The following is a 17,615-nucleotide window of genomic DNA, read 5'->3' as shown; positions in this document are numbered from 1 at the left end:
TGGAGAAATTTATTTCACTGTGGTGACAACAGTGTTATTTTGCACACACTTGTTTATTTTGCTGCATAAAGATGCTTTGAGGACACATAGTGTCCCCAGGGGCACCTCTTGCAGTTTAAATTTCCTGTTTTACGATGGGGGCAGATTTTCTGAAGATTTTGTTGAAGGAAGAAGTGACACCTTGTGATGTCGGTCAGCATATAGAATGAACAGAAAAAAAATCACAGATTCAGCAGCCATTTTCTCTAGGCTAACTGAGCTGAAGACCTAGAGTGAGATGTGGGAAGAGATTAGTTCTCGGCCAATCCTGGTAGCTTTCAAGATGTGACAGAATGCCTTGCATGTCTCTGACCTTCAGTCTGATTATTGGAACAGTTTATCAAAATATTCAGCAGTGTCAGCATATCACAAAGTATTTCTTGCTCAATCTTAGACTTGTGTAATTAACAGACAAAGAGGAACGGTTATCTGGCAGCATTTGCAATTGCAAAACAAAAACAAGACTGAGACATATGTTTTGTGAAAGTTTATCAAACAGCAGAATGTGGAAAGTGTGTATCTGAAGATAGTTCTGGCATGTTTTCTATTACTCAGAATATGCATCCTTGTGCAGACACAAAGGGAAAGCCCTGCATAATAATATTTACAAAAAATGCAGTGTTATTGCAATTCTTCTCTCATTTATCACCATCAGGAATGTCATATCCAATTTTTTTAAAGGCATATTAAAAAATAAAAGTCTGAAATAAGAGCAAGAAAGGCTTTTCTTTTAGGTGAAAAATATAGAACTTTCTGGTATGTGATCTGAAGCCCATTCCATTGCATACTATTTTCATCTGTATCAAAGAGACGGATCAAAGTCCCTTCCACTATAAACATCAGTCAAGTCTGTGAGGCATGGCTCTACTATGTCTGTCCCTTTAGTAGCAGGGAGTGAATTTCATAACATGAGTAAGAACAATTGTTACTTTTTAAAAATTTTGTTTAGGCATGATAGCATTTGCATTAAAATAAATGAAATAGGATGATTAAAGTATGGCAAATAATTGCAGAATATTAATTACTTATGTATGATATACATTTATTGTAGAATATTTTTCATTATTCTGTATTGGCATGTTCTTTTAATTTTTTCCTCTCCTGTATCTGTATAAAAGAAAAAGTCAGGCAGTTGTTCAGATACAGTCTCTTTTGGCTTAATAGTATAGATTATTTCTTCTTCCAGCAAATGGAAGGGCTTGTCTTCTCATCAGTCAACAAATTATTGTTTTTAGAGCTCAGCTGTGCAGAAACATTTAAATCAGACATTCTCCAAGTTATACCCATATAGTGCCTCACTGCTTGAAGTGTTCATAAATCACTTTCGAGATACACAAAGGACTTTTTTTTCTTATTTAAAATCTAATTTAATCATCTCTGTTTTAACCAAAACACATAGACACTTATGATAGCAAATTTTTAATGCCCCAACTCTAACCATCAAGAAAAAGAGATGCGTACAAGCTACATTAGGTGATGTGATTCATTCACTGTGGATTTATACATAATTTCTAGCAAGCTGTTGAGAAATGATCCTGCTTTAAATTTGCAAATTGGTAAAACTAGAACTACTGAAAAATATTTTCTGCTAGTTTTTTTTCCCCAAAGCTATAATAATTTAATAAATTTAATTTGAGTTTGAACATTTCTGTTCTGTTCTATATTTCTGTTTTGAGGCCTAGATTTTTAGTAAAGATATGAGATGTGCTCCTTCAGTAAGGTAACTGTTTGGTGACCAGAGATTTTATTAATGTTGCAATATTCTGTGTTCCTATTGCCTGAACTTTGTAACCTTCAACACATTTCCGATCTCTGAGGAATCAGAAATGGTACAATTTCACAGAAAGTCCCAGAGATCTGCGTTTGATCTAATTGTAATCTTTCTTCTCAAAGGAAATGCCTGCCATGCCTAACACTTTTCATGTTATTCTTTGCTCACTTTACCCTATTTTTTGCATGTATACATGTGTGTGAGGAAGAGAAATTGGATTTCACTGGGTTAGGAATGAAGATAAATAGAGAAGCAGCGGCAATGTGCCGTGCATACAGCCTTAGCTATTTGCTCAAGATAAAGATTTGTGGACATTTGGTCATCATAGACAGAACTAACAGCATCATTCCATTTTCCTCATATTCAACGTTAGAATTTCCAAGGTGGCAAGGGAATCTTAAAAGAAATAAAAAAACCAAAGTAATTCAAACTTCTAGTTTTTTCCAAGCCTGTTTCCATAACCTCAGCTCTGATCATCTGGTTTAGTTTTATTTCCTGAGATCATGAATTACCCAGTTTTTTATGTAGCAATTTAGTTTTGATCATAAGTTCCCTCTTTAGACAGAATACATATGATCCATAAGTAAACCACTGAATTGGTATCTTCAGTAATGTACATAAAATTCAAGTTATCTAGGGGTAGATGCACTTGCTTTAACTATATTCTTGATGCTAATGTCTGTAGGTTTGGCTGTGAAAAATGGGAGGTCAAATGTTCATTGCTGGAAGACTAAGCTAGTCCCAGATGGTCGCAATTTAACTCAGTGACACAAATTACGCAGTCAACAGCAGGAGTGGAGTAACTCAGAGCTTCATTGTAAATTAGACATTTACCATATTGCAGTATTTATTCTCAGGCAGAACCTTTGTTAATCTAGAACTAAAATGTGGCCAATTTAATATTAATTCAAATGTGTTGGTTTGAAAGACAGGTGTCTGCCAAGGAAGGTGGGAATGGAAAATATGACCCCCTTCCTTTTAAATCATTATAACTTTGAAATTACAGGGCTTTCAGGCAAAGATATGAGAAAACAAATGGCAGTTCTTTACTAGAATAGATATGTAAAACAAGGCAAGCAGCCAGCCTCATGGCAGCAGCCCGGCCAGCGGAGCAGCAGCAGAGCCCCACCCGCCGCCTTTACCCTAATGCAAAAGTTTCATCTAGTTTGTGCCTTAGGACCACTGTGAAAAGTTTCTCTGTAAGAGGCAGCTGCCTCTTCTACCTAATAGTACTTACAAACCAGAGCTGTATGCAGCAGTAAGCTTTAAAAGTTCTAGAGGAAGGAATGTCACTGATTTGTAAGTAGTAATGTCTTTTCAGGGAGGGTAAGGCCTCAGAAGAGCTCAGCTGTCATAGATGCAACAGTGTGAAGACAACAGGTAGAAACTTCAAATACTCCCAAACGTGTTGTTTCTGAAAAAAATTACGCATTCTTCTAGGGGGATGGAGGAAGTTGTCCTCAAATTATGAGAGGAACTAAATATTTGAAGTTGTGTCATGCTTTCTAGGGTTCCAGAAATGTTTAAATTATCCACATAATTACCAGTCATTCTGAAGAGTCATTCTCTCTTCACTAATTCCTTTACTTAAAAGCTATGATTTACTTAATTGCAATGACAACTGCCCACACCTTTAGTGTCACTCTGCCCTCTTTCTTACAGTGGTGTCTGTAGCTTTTCTGCTGCAATATTCAGTGAAGCTTAGAGCTGTGGGAGATCAGTGAAAATTATCTGGGATTTAAAGACTGAGGGAAATCCCAGAAAGGAGTTATGTGCATGGTGAGCTTGATAACAGCATTAGCCAGATTCAGCCTGCAAAAAAGACTGTTTGATGAAGGGAAGGAAAAGCTTGATGGGGAATTAGAGAAGTATCAAGGCTTTTAAGATTGTCTTCACTGCAATTAACATAGACTACTACTCTTGGTCTCTGCTCTATCTACTGAGCCTGGCAGCTTGAGTGTTCCAGTGAACGTAGTGCTAGGTCCGACTCTGGAAGTTCACCTCACTAACAGTGTATCCACCTCGAAGGCAGAGCTGTGGCAGTTTCCTTATTACTCAGAGGGACAGAGGTTTGTAGGGTTTTTTTTGGTTTTTGTTTTTTTTTTTTTTCCTAATTCATTAGGAGAGACAGTTTATATTATTCATTTTTGCTGAAATACTCAAAATTATGACTTCTACCAGACATGAGTCTAGTAGACATGAGTAGCTCATGTAAGTTGGAGATGCATCGTAATTTAGATGTGGCTGGTAGCATGGCTGAGCTTTGCTCACTTAGATGCCATTCATCCTGACTGCCTCTACAAAGAATTGTATCTAGGAGTGAAGACATTGGTGAAAGACAGAAAAATAGAATGGGTATTGGGGAATAGAAAACTAGAATTGGGTACTGGGACTGGAACTTAGCAAAATATGTAAGCAAGAGCCTTAATTTTAAGACTGCTTGAAGCTGTCCTTATTTGCCAAAGTCATAGAAAATGTGGAATTGTAAGGGACTGGTCAAGATTTAATTTCTAATTTGTAGAAAACTAATGAGAAGGAATTGGAAGTCACTCAATAAAAGACACGAAGGGGAAGTGGGGGGAGTGAAGAGATCTGGAAAAAAGACTGAAATGAAACAGAATGCATGAAGTTCAGAGGGTTGAACAAGTGTCAATATTGGGTCTTGGTATGCAAAATTAAGAAAGAAATCAGTGGTGAAAGCGCTGAAGGGACTGAAGTACTTATGACGGAGAGATACAGGAGGAGAGAAGGGAGATACACATAGTACCAGCTGGGAGTAGTATGTACATTCCTCTGGCATTGCTGATGTGCCAGGAGGTACTTGGTTTCTTTTTTTCCTGTTTTAATCTGAAGCTGCAAAATATTTTGCTTAGTTTCTCTGAAAGACTGAAGCAGGGCTTTATAAAAGGAAGAGTTATGTACAAGAAGTTCAGGTGAGGAACTGTGCACTAGAGGCAAGAGGCAGTGGGTGTGTACATGCTGTCTGAAATGGTGTTTGGGAACAATGGTACAAGAGGATATTGCATAATTTGCAAGGGGGAAAAGAGGAAAGAGGGATAGGACAAGTCCTGCAAAAGAATTGCAGTAGTTTGAACAGTTGAAACTAGGAAGTTTGCAGTGTGCATTTGTGTTGTTTTGAAGTAATTCACTTCCACGCCCCATTGCTGTGTCTCTTCTTGCAAATCAGGCAGCTGTTTTTTTTTATTGGTGATAACTCTGTTTGTCATCACTTCCTGGACATCACTGAGGCTAATCAAAACACAGTGTGGGCCACTGATCAATTAAACATTAATGGCCCATTTTGAAAGACTTAGTGAGGTAGTTAATACTCTGTTGGGGAGTTCAGTTGGAAAAATAAGAGCCTTATGCTCTTTGATAATATTTCCTGACTTTGTCAAATATTTTCTGCCTCTAGAATTACAGTGTTTAAAAGAAACACATTAAAAATATGGGGTTTTTTTGTTCAGATCAGTCACTCAAAGGAATTTTGTACTGTATTACTTGGAGCATGTGGTGGCGGGCAGTCTGTTTTATGCTATTGTTCAAGGAAAGGTTCGTTTTTACCCTTAAAGCCAGGAGCATTTCAGTGGTGTCTATGAAGTTCAGGCATCTGGCTTTTTTTTTTTTTTTTTTTTTTTTTGCAAAAGTTAGTGGTAAGATTTTTAGCACCGTAAACATTGCTATTAATGGCAGAAATGAATTTGACATTATGTGACTCTCTGTTATCACAGTACTGGATACCAGTGTATTTACTATTCACCTGAAAACACAGCCAAGGCAAAAGAAGTTCTCAGCAACATCAGTCATCTGCAACCTCTCATATCAAGCCATGCAGACCTGCTGCTTAGTTCTGCAAGCCAACGTTCTCCAGACAGCTTGAAGAATTCTTTAAAGATGCTTTCAGAAAAAGTAAGATTCAAATCCTCACTGCAATGGAAAATGGAATAAGCAAGTCTCTCTAAGTGCTGGGGAGGAAGGGGGGTTTCTGCATAAATTGACTTTTACAGCATCAGGAAATGTTAAATAAACTCAGCTAAAATAAGCTTCAAAATGTTGTTGTTACAAAAATAATGTTATTTAGCATTTCTCTAGGCTTTCCGTGTAGAAAATTAATGAAATCTATAAAGATTGCCTTTATTTAAAATTGTAATTAATTTAATTTCATATATCTTCTTTATCCTCCAGTGGCCACATACTGGAGTTTATCAAAATATCAAAAATTATAAATAATTTTGTAGTATGAGAAATCATTATTTTTTTAATTCTCTTTCTGTTATATTTCAAGCTGCTGCTTATGGGAGGTGGTTCAAGCCAGGTTGGTGTATAAGGCTTAGAATAAGAGCATGATCAGAAATGGTGATGCAGCCTAGAAGGAGAAGCTGGGAAATTGGCTCTAGGAGATCTCAAATTTTAATTCTCTTTCTCCTATTATATCCATCTGTAGCTGTAGGCTCTTCCTCATTTTAGTTCCTTTCTTTCTAAATTAGAGAAGACAATATTTCCCGCCGGTCTCACAGACTGATAATGGAGATTAGCTGAAGCCTGTAGTACTTCCCAGCATATGTTATCCTATAAAAATATAGGATTTTTTTTTTTTTCACAGCACTATAGCTGTGACCTGAGAGGTTGTGAAGAGTTTTCCATTTCTCCATGGGCCACCCCTTCAGTAACGTAATCCCAGTTTGGCTTAATAACGCAATCAATAACCATTCCAATATATCTTCAGCTATTGGGAAGTGACAGCCCTTTTGGTCTGTTGAGCACCATTACCCCAGCAGTTCCTCATTCAATAGGAGAGTTTCAAATCTGAATATTGAGCTCGGCCACTTGCTGTGAAGGCATTGCAGAGGAGCTGTGGGGGAGAGAAGCATTGCTCTCAGTTGCAGATGTGTAAATCCACAGTAACTCTGAGAACACTGGAGTCACTGTGAATATCAGGGATAATGGAAGAAAGCAGAATTCAGCCTAGAAATGAAACAGAGGAATTTAAGGAGGAGGGTTTTAACAATTATAATGTACTTTTGCATGTAGGAGGGCATTTTTAGCTGTGCATAGAACAAGTGAAGCTGCTCTTTTAGAGGTTAGTACAAAGAAGTCTGTATGCACAGGTAAAGCAAATCAGACAAAGATGTGTCTGTTCTGAAGATCCAAAGGGTGGTTGCTAAGGAATGTGTGTTTCCTCTGGCCATTTGCCTCTGGACAGGAGGAGGGGATGATTTCAGAGGGGCTGCAGGCAGTCATGGTACTAAAGCACTGCTTGAACCATGGCCTGCTGGAGACTCTGGCTATGGAAAAGGGCCAAAAAAGCCAATTCATTCAGTTTGTAAAAGTCATAGGTATTTTACATTTATAGCTGGTGACTTAGTTGTGTATGTTCATATCAACTTTTCAGGACCAGGATTAAATTGCTGTCAGTACATGAGCTCAGGTTCCCAGAAGAAGGAGCCTCACCCCATGCACTCCGTGGATGTCTGTCTAGCCTCCACCTTTTGCTTGGAAGAGATAAATCCAGCTGTCTTAACAACTGCAGCAGGAGTGGTTCAATACCTGCTTCCCTGTCTATTACCAAATTTACTCTTAGGAAAAGATGGATAATAGAGAAATAGGGTGGATTACTGAGGAAGCAAGTGTGGTAGAGAGATGTGGAGGAGAGACTGAGAAACAACTTCAGGAAAGGGAAATATCATTTCAAAGCACTAAATTCAGTGAACCCACACAATACTGAAATTTGATCCTTCATAGTTAATTCAAAGCCTTATATTGCTGTCTTAAAATATTCTGTCTTTATAGTCTGGTACAGTACTGGAGAACCAAGACTACCAAAGTGTTCCTGCTTATATTTAAGATAGAGTAGCACATGCTCTGCTGAATATTATTACATTATACCTACTTGTATTCCTGATGCATAAGTAGTGCTTCTGCTATTCCATCTTTCCTACACTTTTTATATGTAAAAAATAAATGCTCTTATTTTTTAACTTGATAGAAATTTAGAAATTAAACAGCTGTTTGAAGAAGTCATAAAAATGATTTGCCTGGTGATTAAATTCTGCAAGTTTATTAAAAAACATTTCACTTGATATATGTAATAATTCTTTCTATAATTATTAGGTAGCAGTGAGTAAATCTGAGCTATCAATAATGTGAATTACATTTAAGTCTTCATGTTGAAAATGGAAGGACTGGCTGCATGGATTGAAAGTGGAAAATTAAATCATTCCACTGCTGCTTCTTAAATGGAGCTTATTTTCTCATATTAAGCATGGCTTTACATCTCCATATATAATTTGCAATTTACTGTAGTGTTTTCCTGAGACTAACCTTTTATCATCACTTTTTGTTAATTGATTAAGGAAGCCTTTAGCTATTGACAAGTGTATCAGCATTTGCAGCTTGCAGAAGGCTTGATAAATTCATTTTCCAGCTATGCCTATCTTTGTTTGCAGAAATACTCTTTAGTTGAGTATCTAAAAGAATTTGCAGAGTTTTTATTTCTTTGTATAGACTGGTTTTCTGTGATTTCAGTGCAATTTCATAAATAGTGGTGTTCTGCAAATTTAGCTGTACTGAGCTGTTAGAAAGTGAGGTTAAAAGTAGACTGCTGTTAAACCGATGGGATCCCTGAATGGACTTTAATTACAGAATCATTTTAGTTTCTGAAAGAAAAAATGGAGTCTCACTTCTGTACTGATATTCTTTAAAAACTAAATTTCCCTATAAAATATTTCTATTCAATTATATCACTTAAACATTGCAGTCATATATAGTAAACGTGGTGTTCGACCGGCGGGAAGAACGATGTGCTCTGACTTCAGTGATTTCAGAAGGCTAATTAATTACTTTATTATACTATATTATACTAAAACTATATTACACTAATAATAACTATTTCACTAACTAACTAGAAAACCCGTGACTCTCTCTGCTGAGAGTCCCAACACTGCTGTGACCTACTTGGTCAATCAATCCAAAATATCATCACCAGAATCCAATAAAGCAATCACCTTAGGTAAACAATCCCCATAACACATTCCACATGTGCACAAACACAGGAGCAGCAAATGAGATAAGAATTGTTTTGATTCTCTTTTCTCTGCTTCTCTCACAGCTTCTCTCAGGAGAAATCCTGAGAGAAAGCTAAGTCTCTCTCTGTTCAGGGGACATGTGAATACCACAGTCATAGTGGACATCCTTTACATCAAGCTATCCAAAACTCATAATTTTCTGAAATGTAAAGTTTTTTTGAGTCTGCCATGCTGAACCAGAGACCTGAAACGATCTCAAACGGACATTGTGGGGAATAGGTATGAAACCTCAGCAAAACCATGATATTGCTGTTTTTAAGGATAGACAAGTAATGGAGTTTCAACTCTCTTGATATGGAACTGTAGAAGAGTCTTGAAGAGGAGCTTTGGTGTTACCACACAAGCCCTCAAATCTCATTGTGCCGTGGTAAGGCAAAGAGTGGTAGGGTTTGATAGCACTATTCCCCAAAGACTAATTCATTCTCCAAGCATGCACCATCTGGAGGCTGGAAATGTAGAAAATTGAAATTGTCCTGCAGAGCAATTCAGGACTACGAGGAGACAGTCCTGAGGGGCTGCATATAAGAAAACTGTTAAGAAACACCCTTTCCCTCAGGCACCGAGCTGGTAAGGAGGAGAAGGAATGGGTCTGGTAATATTGCCAGGGAGATGAGTAGTGTTGGCAAATCTAAAGAATCCCAAGTCAGGTCTGATTTTGGTTTAAAAAAATCAATGATTTTTCTGAGGTTCTTATTTTTAGAACTCTAGAGATTTATTTGCAGTAAAATTTTCAGCCTTTCCATGTGAAGCTATCCAGAAAATATTTTTTTCCTAAACATAATGAAAATGGGAAAAAAGCAGAAACTTCTCATTCAAGTACCTAACCCAGCAGCTGGAGCCTTAAGAAAACCATCAATTTTTTAGAGCCTTTTTGTCTTAAATATCTGTAAACTTTCGAGAGGGTATTGAGACAGGAAGGCAAGAAAAAGAAATTGAGTAGTGGTGGATGCATACAAAAGATGAACAGGTAGTATGCAAAAGGGATAGGATAAGAATAGAAGTCCAGAAACTGGGAGAGAAGACTTACAGGAGTCTTCTCAGGAATTCCAGGGAGATGCTGACGCTTGACACTTGTTTGGTTTGGGCTTTTTTTTGCTACTTTTTCTCCAGCTTTTGCATGAACAGCACATAAGGGCTGAATGGAGCTTGGCTGGGAAACCCTTATTTCTAGCATATCCTGCTTGTTTAGGCTGGATCCTCTGGCTCTTATCTACATACCTTCCCACATCCCTGCTTAATTAAGACTGTGTGCACAAAGACACTTCAGCACCTGAATCTGCCTGCACATGGCAATTCCCTATGTTCTGGGATAATAAGAAGGGGACTAAATCCCACTGATCTGGGATAAATAAAATCCCACTTACCTGGGATAAGTAAATTCAGGTAATTGTGCTGTGAAAGAAATTTTCATCATCCCCTGTGAACCAGTACTTCTGTTTGGGGAGGGGAGCTCTGGGCAGGATGTGTGGGATGTTCTGTGGCAGCAGAGTGTGCCCTCCCTCCCTGCTCTGACAGATGAACCCTGTTCAATGTTGTTGAAGTAACCAAAACTGGGGGCTCTTCCAAGCTGTCCCTGGGGCTTTGTTTGTTGTTGCACCCTGTAGTGAAAGGAAGCGTCCTTGCACCTCATCCGCTCCTGTTCCATAGGTTCTGGCAGCTGATGCAGGGGATAAGCCAAGTCTCCCAGGGTGCTGTGTTTGAGACAAAGGAGATAGGCATGTTGGACACACTGGTGGCAGCAAGAAGTGCTGTTGCAATGGTGACAATCTGGACATGGTGAAGCCCATACACAGAAAACATTTTACTTTTCTTGTTGAGGTGGAAGGGAGATCAATAATGCAGGGAGGTTGAAGGATTTTAAAAATATGGTAAATTTCCAGCTGTAACAGCCAACATAGAAAAATGATACAGAGATTGAATACCATCTTCAGAAGACCCGAGAAAAGTACTTCAGAGTTTCCTTTCTCTAAAATATACATAAAATCAAGCTTGAAATCAAGTGTCACCTACCGTGATATCTGGGTTGATACCTACCAGTAATGAAATTTATCTCTGGAAACACTGCTTTTGCAGATACTGCTCTTTCAGCAGTGTAGAGTGGTGGGTTTTATTTAGGGAGATGATTAAACTGGTTAATTGTGTTTTATCTAACACTTATTCAGAAATTATTGTGCTGTGGTTGGTTACTCTTGGAACTGGTTCTTGTTGAGGCTTGCCTCTGAGGTGAAATTTGGAATTTGAATAAAATGTGAAAAGATTATGATCTCTATGACAGATAATGTACTCTTGTGTTAATCCATAGAACACTGGGATTGTAGAATGTGATGATATCTCTAAAACCCTTGAAATTTTCCTCATTATTTTTTGGCCTACTTTGTTTTCTGCCTCCCAGTCAGGCCTGAAACAAATACCTGCTCTGCCTAAGGGTAATTCAGTGTTATACACCTTTGCTGCAGAACTGCATTCTTTGGTTAACCTTTTTGTTTGTTTTTTTTTTTTCCTAGACGGAGTTATTTGTGCACACATTCAAGGACCAGCTGGTCAGAAGTGCCCTTTTAGCACTGTACACAGCCCGGCCTGGCTGCGTCCTCAAGAAACCAGCTGTGCCTAGAAACAGTGCAGAAGAAGGGGCTGATGCACAGCACCAGGATCATCCTTCTCAGATTAAAAGGCAGGACTCTATACCCCATCATTCTGAGTATGACGAGGAAGAGTGGGTAAGTAGCCAGAAACCCTTGGTCGGTGTTCAATGCGAAACCCTGCAAATCAGCATAAACAAGCTCAAGCCCTAACTGTGTCCTTGTCACGTGTCATTGCAGGGGGGAAGGGGGTGCAAAACTGTAAAATTGTGTTTTTCAGATGCTAAATTTGAAGCTAAATTTGAAGGATTGTCCTAAGTACAGTGTGCTGCTCTGAGACTGCCTGGTTGTGCATATAACAGTGAAGATGTTGAGTATCTTCTTGCCCAGACAGAAAAATTGTCTTTGTTCTTACTTGGGTTGGTTTTGCTAGTTGGGCAGATTTAAGGAATGGAACAGATTATGCTGTTCAGAGGGAAATATTCTTTTCTTCCCCACCCCCTGCAACACCCCTCTGCAGCCCTCAGGCTGTAACCATTTTAAATACACGTGAATTAACCCTCAGCAAAACAGAGCTCTTTGCTCTTAGACTCTGTTCTTAGAGAGTTTCTGAGGTTGTGTAAAAGAATTAAATATAACTTTTAGATTTTAACATTCTTAGCATATCTTTCAAAGATATGTATTATTTATATGGCTGAGATTTTATATATCAATTCTTTTGGTAGATGTCTTCATAATAGATCTGTTACTTTATTTCATACGTACTCAAGCTGTTTTTATTCAGTCCAGGCTCATGCTTTGAGTTCATGTTATGTATTCTCATAAACGTAAAGGATGCCAGCATATTAATCTCTATTGTAAATAATTAATAACCTGTGTGAGCTATGGTATTGCACCTGAACTGTAATTTTTATCCACACCAAAAATAAAGGAAGAAGAATATATTTCTTCTAGAAGAAAGGCAATTATTTCCAGCCCCATGCATTAAATAGTCATTAGATTTAAGCAATAAATAACTCATTATTTTATTTGTCCTCTGGTTTTAAAGCCTTTAATTCACTTCTTGTTTTCTCAACAACCTGAGGGGCTGGAATGGTGGTTCTTTCCTTGAACTAAAGCCAAAATGTTTGTTTTCAGCTGTTGAAACATTCAGAAATATAAATAACACAATAGTTTTCGTAAAAGAGATAAATTTTGCACTGGAAAAAGTGGCACTTTTTGAAAGCTGTATTTTAATTTAGTACTACAATTTAGCATCTCTGAAAAGAAGATAGCTTTGCTGTATTTCATAACTGATAAAAAAAAAAAAGCTGCCAGGTGCTCGGTCCTCACCTATTAAACTGCATAAGTGGGTTCTTTTAAACAGTATTTATTTTTGTCTGCTGATTTAGTAAGATTATCTTGGTTCAAATTTAAGTGTATCTTCCACTGTTTTCTGAATTGAACTGAGTCAGAGCCATTGTCAAACTTGAGGCAGTATAAATTCTGGAGAAATGTTGTGATTTTTTCTGAACTGAATGATTAGACTTTGGATAGATTTCAGTTATTTCTGTCAGTAGAGGTGATAAATAATGTGAGTTTTAATAATCAAATTGTGATTAGCACGATGGAAAGAGAATAAATGCATATAAAATTTGAAAAAAACCACTTAATCTACTGTGAAACTCATCTATAAAGGAAAATATAGTGACAGAAAAGAGTATCCATTCCTGCTCTCTGACATGAGGAAGCTGTCCTATTTTTTAATGGTACTTTCTGATCAGATGGAAATCAATTACATATTTTTCAGTTGGATGAATGAAAGAGAATTATTTTACAGATTCATTTCGAATTGTCCTAGGGGAAGTGCCCAGCTTTCACTGATGCCAAAGCCTACCTTTTCCATGGAAGTCTTTCAGTGTGCATGTCTGCTTGCCACTGCCACAGCGTAGGTGACCGTAGAACTGTGACCATGGCCATTTTTAACTAGCAGCACCTGGCTGCATGAGCCAGGGCTCCATAACATTCCAGATGACTTCTGAAGTTTGGGAGAAGTGTAAGATGTAAATGTGGCACTGCCTTGTCTCTATGGGGTCAAGTTACAGATTTCCACCTTCCCTGTCATTGCCTTGACTTAAAGAAGCAGTAATGAGAGGGAGACAGAGATCTTGTTTCTCTTGTTCTTTCATACCACAAACTTAGCATCCACATTGCTCCAGCAGCTAGTGGGAAACGTGTGATCAGGGGAAAAGTATCCTGCTTAGAAAACTAGGGTGTCAGTATTTCAGTGTATCAGGAAATATTTCTCCTGATCCCTTACTTGACACAGAGGGTTTATAAGAATGCTTACTTAAGAGGATGCTAGACTGTATTTTTTCCTTTAACCTGGCACATGCTATAAAGTGATCACTTGTGAGATTGTTCGTGGGCAAATTGAAAATAGGCTGCTTAAGAAGATGAAAGGTCAGTGGAAGGTGTGCTAGGCTACAGGAAAATAGTAAAGGATGAGAATATGAAGCAGATTCATTTCTTCTCGTGGAGAATCATAGAAAGCCACTTGATTTTCACTGATTGGAAACTGCATTTTTACTTGAAAATTGTTCTTGCCAAACTGTGGAATTTCAACAGCCTTCTTAGATAAATGTGACTGCCTTTGGTGCAGACAGAATAACATCTCAATGAATGATAGATACCTCTACACTTTGTATCTGCCCACAATCCCAGGAACCTCCTATGTGGAGAAAAAGAGCTGTGAGACAGGCCCTTGCTCTCTCTCAGTTGTTTGTATATAAAAAAGCCCCATACATGATAATAAGAGTGAGCTTTCTGTCAACAGATGTTTATGAATTTTGCTTCTAAACCCTCAGGGAATGTTTGTGGGAATATTGCATAGCCATCATCTCAATGCTAGGTTAATAGTTGGTTTGAAAAGACAAAAGTGCTCTTTCCAGAGTGAAACAAGGGCTCCTATTTGTGTTGCTTGTGCAATAACTCCAGATGCTCATTAAGAGCTTGATGCTTTTTTGTGTGGGGATTAAGCTCCCTACAAAGGGAGAAAGGTACAAAGGAAAGGGAAATTAGATTGCTGCAGCCTCTCTGAGCAACCTCAGTTGCATATTCCTCAGCAACTTCAGTGACTGAAAACTCTGAAGCTCCCTGATACTCTCTGGAGGATTCTTCATAGAATCCTTCTCCCCAAAATTATACTTGTAGGTGGAAAAATCAGTAGTTTCACACATATTCTAAATGTTTTTTCAGGATTGCTTGAGGTGCATATAGGAGGAAACTTTTGAAGGAATCTATACCTGCCCTCTGTCTTTTGAATTTTAATTGTATCTAAGTGTATGTGAATATCAAATACTCATGTGTCTAATGTTTTATTTCATGTACAGGTGCAGATATTACCCATGTGTTGCATTGTACATGCAGCACTTTAAACAGCTGTGGAATAAATGCAGTTCTGCTTGGATGTGACCAACTTGTAAATTAACAGTATCTTTTTCACAGTATGGTTAAAGCAGGTTTATCTAGGGAGAAAATGAAACCATTGTTTCCATGTTCACCTATAAACTGGATGCTGACTTGTCCTTAAGGCTGCCCATAAGAATGTTCCAGGAATCAGGTTTGGGGAGATGGAGGAGAGGATCTCTGTTGTACAGCTTGAGAAAGTCCATGCTTCTGTCTGTGGGCCCACGTGATGTCTCTTAGTTCAGGATGCCACTTGTCACAGGTTGTGTCCTCAGGAGGAGGGAACAGGGAAAGATAAGATCCCTCTAGTCAGGCTGAAGTGTGGCATATAGTTGAAAAGTAATATTAGATTTAAATGTTTGCCTTAGTAGTAGTTCTAGATTTGCCTCCACTCAGAACCCAAGGGTTGCCATTTCTATGGAACTATGGTATTTCTCTGAGTTCTCAGTTTTCTTTAACCTTCTCTCTTGTTATGTTCATTTTTGTGCCTGAAGACCTGACAAATACATAATGCTTCTGGCACTGTAAAGTACAAAACAAAGTAGTGATTCCCGTTTTTAACCCTCAAGCAAACTCTGGTTGCTCTGCATTATTTTCAGAATGACTCAGCATTGAAACATGTACTTGGAGAGGGGAGGGTGGATTATGTGGGTTTGTTATGGTTTGGTTTTAGTCTGATTGCATGTGTACAGCCTCATTTCTTGTATGGCTTGGTTTTTTCCTTCTTATTCAGTGCTGCAAAAGTAGCTGCAAAAGCTTTGATTTCTGCAGCATCCAGCACCTGAAGGACCCTCCCTATATCTCTGTTCCGTAACAGCTCTTTCTTATGCTCCACGTTATTTCTTTTGTTCTCTGCTTGTACAGAATTTTTCCTACCACTCTATTACTTGTGTAATTATCTTATTATAAACTCAGTTAAGTGTGATGGTTGCAGTTTATGTGAGAGGTGAGGAACAAAACTGAAATGGTGTTGCCTAATAAATACGCCATGACAGCAAGTTTCTCATTCTAGTTCTTGAATTTAACTTTTACTTCAGCAGAGTAACTGATGTGATAAAGTATAGGATATGTTAAATTATCAAAAAGAGATTATTAAGTACTGTGACAAAACTGGCCCACACAAGGTTTGATTTGGCAAGCCTTTGAGTGTGTCTATACTCCTTAAAGTATCATTTAAATAGACAAGCTGCTCAGTTCCTTGCTAGACCTGAAACTTTGTCTGCATTTTTATGTCGAGTTTGAAGCACTTGTTCTCCAGTGTCTAAAACCATAAGAGTTTGTGTTCATTTGCACTGCAAGAAAGATCTCCATGAAAAAGACTCAGGTTGGTAATAGGCTGAAGGATGAGAGGACCAGTCATATGCTGACATCTAATATTTCTAGTAATTTGCACGTCGGTCTCAACTTCAGGGGTTAATAAGTTACTATTGTCTCTATTTTTTTTTTTTTTTCTTTCAGTTCTTCAGTAACATGCAGTGATAATTCTGCTCTTTTCAGGACAGGGTGTGGGCCAATGTGGCAAAGAGTTTGAACTGCCTTATTGCCATGGTGGACAGACTGCTTGAAAAAGACAACATGAGCAACATTAAAGAGGGTGAAAATGAGCCTTCAGCAGCAGATTGCAAGGTGTTGCATACAGGAGGTAAGCAACCCCCCCCTAATTTTTACTTTTTAATCGTTGACAAGAGTAAATAAAAATTTACACAGCTACAGAAAAGTCATCTAGAGAAGACTTCATTGTATCTTTGATGAGAGTGCTAATAGCAAGGTTTTGCACACTTATAGGGAAGTTATTTATCAAAGTACAGCTTTGATGTGTGCTCAGACTGCTTGCCATGCTCAATTGTTTGTGCTAGAGTGTAAACCTTTTGAAACCACAATGTTTTCTTTTTGTAGGCTGATGTAATTTAATTTACTTTTGATTTTACTTGCATATAGTATTTTGAGGAAAAAAAAATAGACTGTGTCTTACCCCACAGAAAACTTGTAAGGAAAGGTGAACATTCTGTATCAGTGTCATTCTCCTGCAAATGCTTCCACTTTTCTGAGGTGATATACTGATTTTTATTTTCTAATTTGATAAAATTCATGTTTACCTGGATATACCTGTCAGCCTGTGTCAAAAGGTCAAGTGGAATAATTCCATGGGATGATGTAAAGAAAATTTTGTCCACGGTGGGTCCTTGTCACCTTCTGATCATCTTCTCTTATGGCTTATTCATGTTTGCATTCTTGATGCATAGATTAGATCTGCTTAATAAGTCTGATGAGACTTTGTAGTCTGAAAGTTTATTGCAACAAATGAAACAGATCCTTAGTGGCAGTGGTGGTAGTCCTAATGCAAGGAAATCAGAGCCAACCTTTGTGCCACTCTTCAGCTAAATAACACAACTCCCCATATAAAACAACCAACCAGCACAACTAGTTTATTTTTATGGAGCTTTGTATAGTTTCAACTTTCTTTTTTTTTTTTTTTCCATTGTGCATTTTATCCTGTATATTCCCTTACATGTTCTCCACAGAACTTAATTACATCATTTTATATAAAGAGTTTTAAAGTTATCGGTACTCAGTTGTAATTTCTTTCTTACATAACAAGAAATAAAATGACTTTTTTTAGATTTATGTCATCTGTGTAGTACTGGTGAGTTTTGTGAATTCTGGTTGTGGTATTGATTTTTAATGCAGCTGTAA

General features: G+C 37.9%; 1 protein-coding gene across 1 annotated transcript in view; it reads left to right on the top strand.

Moving 5' to 3' along the window:
- INPP4B (inositol polyphosphate-4-phosphatase type II B) overlaps nucleotides 1-17,615 on the top strand; it is a 257,500-nt gene that overhangs the window by 183,895 nt on the left and 55,990 nt on the right. The window contains 3 exon segments of the mRNA XM_053940443.1: nucleotides 5,542-5,719; nucleotides 11,400-11,612; nucleotides 16,419-16,563. Of these exon segments, the coding sequence (XP_053796418.1) occupies nucleotides 5,542-5,719; nucleotides 11,400-11,612; nucleotides 16,419-16,563 (536 nt within the window).

Source organism: Vidua chalybeata, chromosome 4, assembly GCF_026979565.1.
Source record: "Vidua chalybeata isolate OUT-0048 chromosome 4, bVidCha1 merged haplotype, whole genome shotgun sequence".
NCBI lineage: Eukaryota > Metazoa > Chordata > Aves > Passeriformes > Viduidae > Vidua > Vidua chalybeata.
The sequence above is the reverse complement of the archived record's forward strand: the minus strand, read 5'-3'. Positions and strand labels throughout refer to the sequence as shown.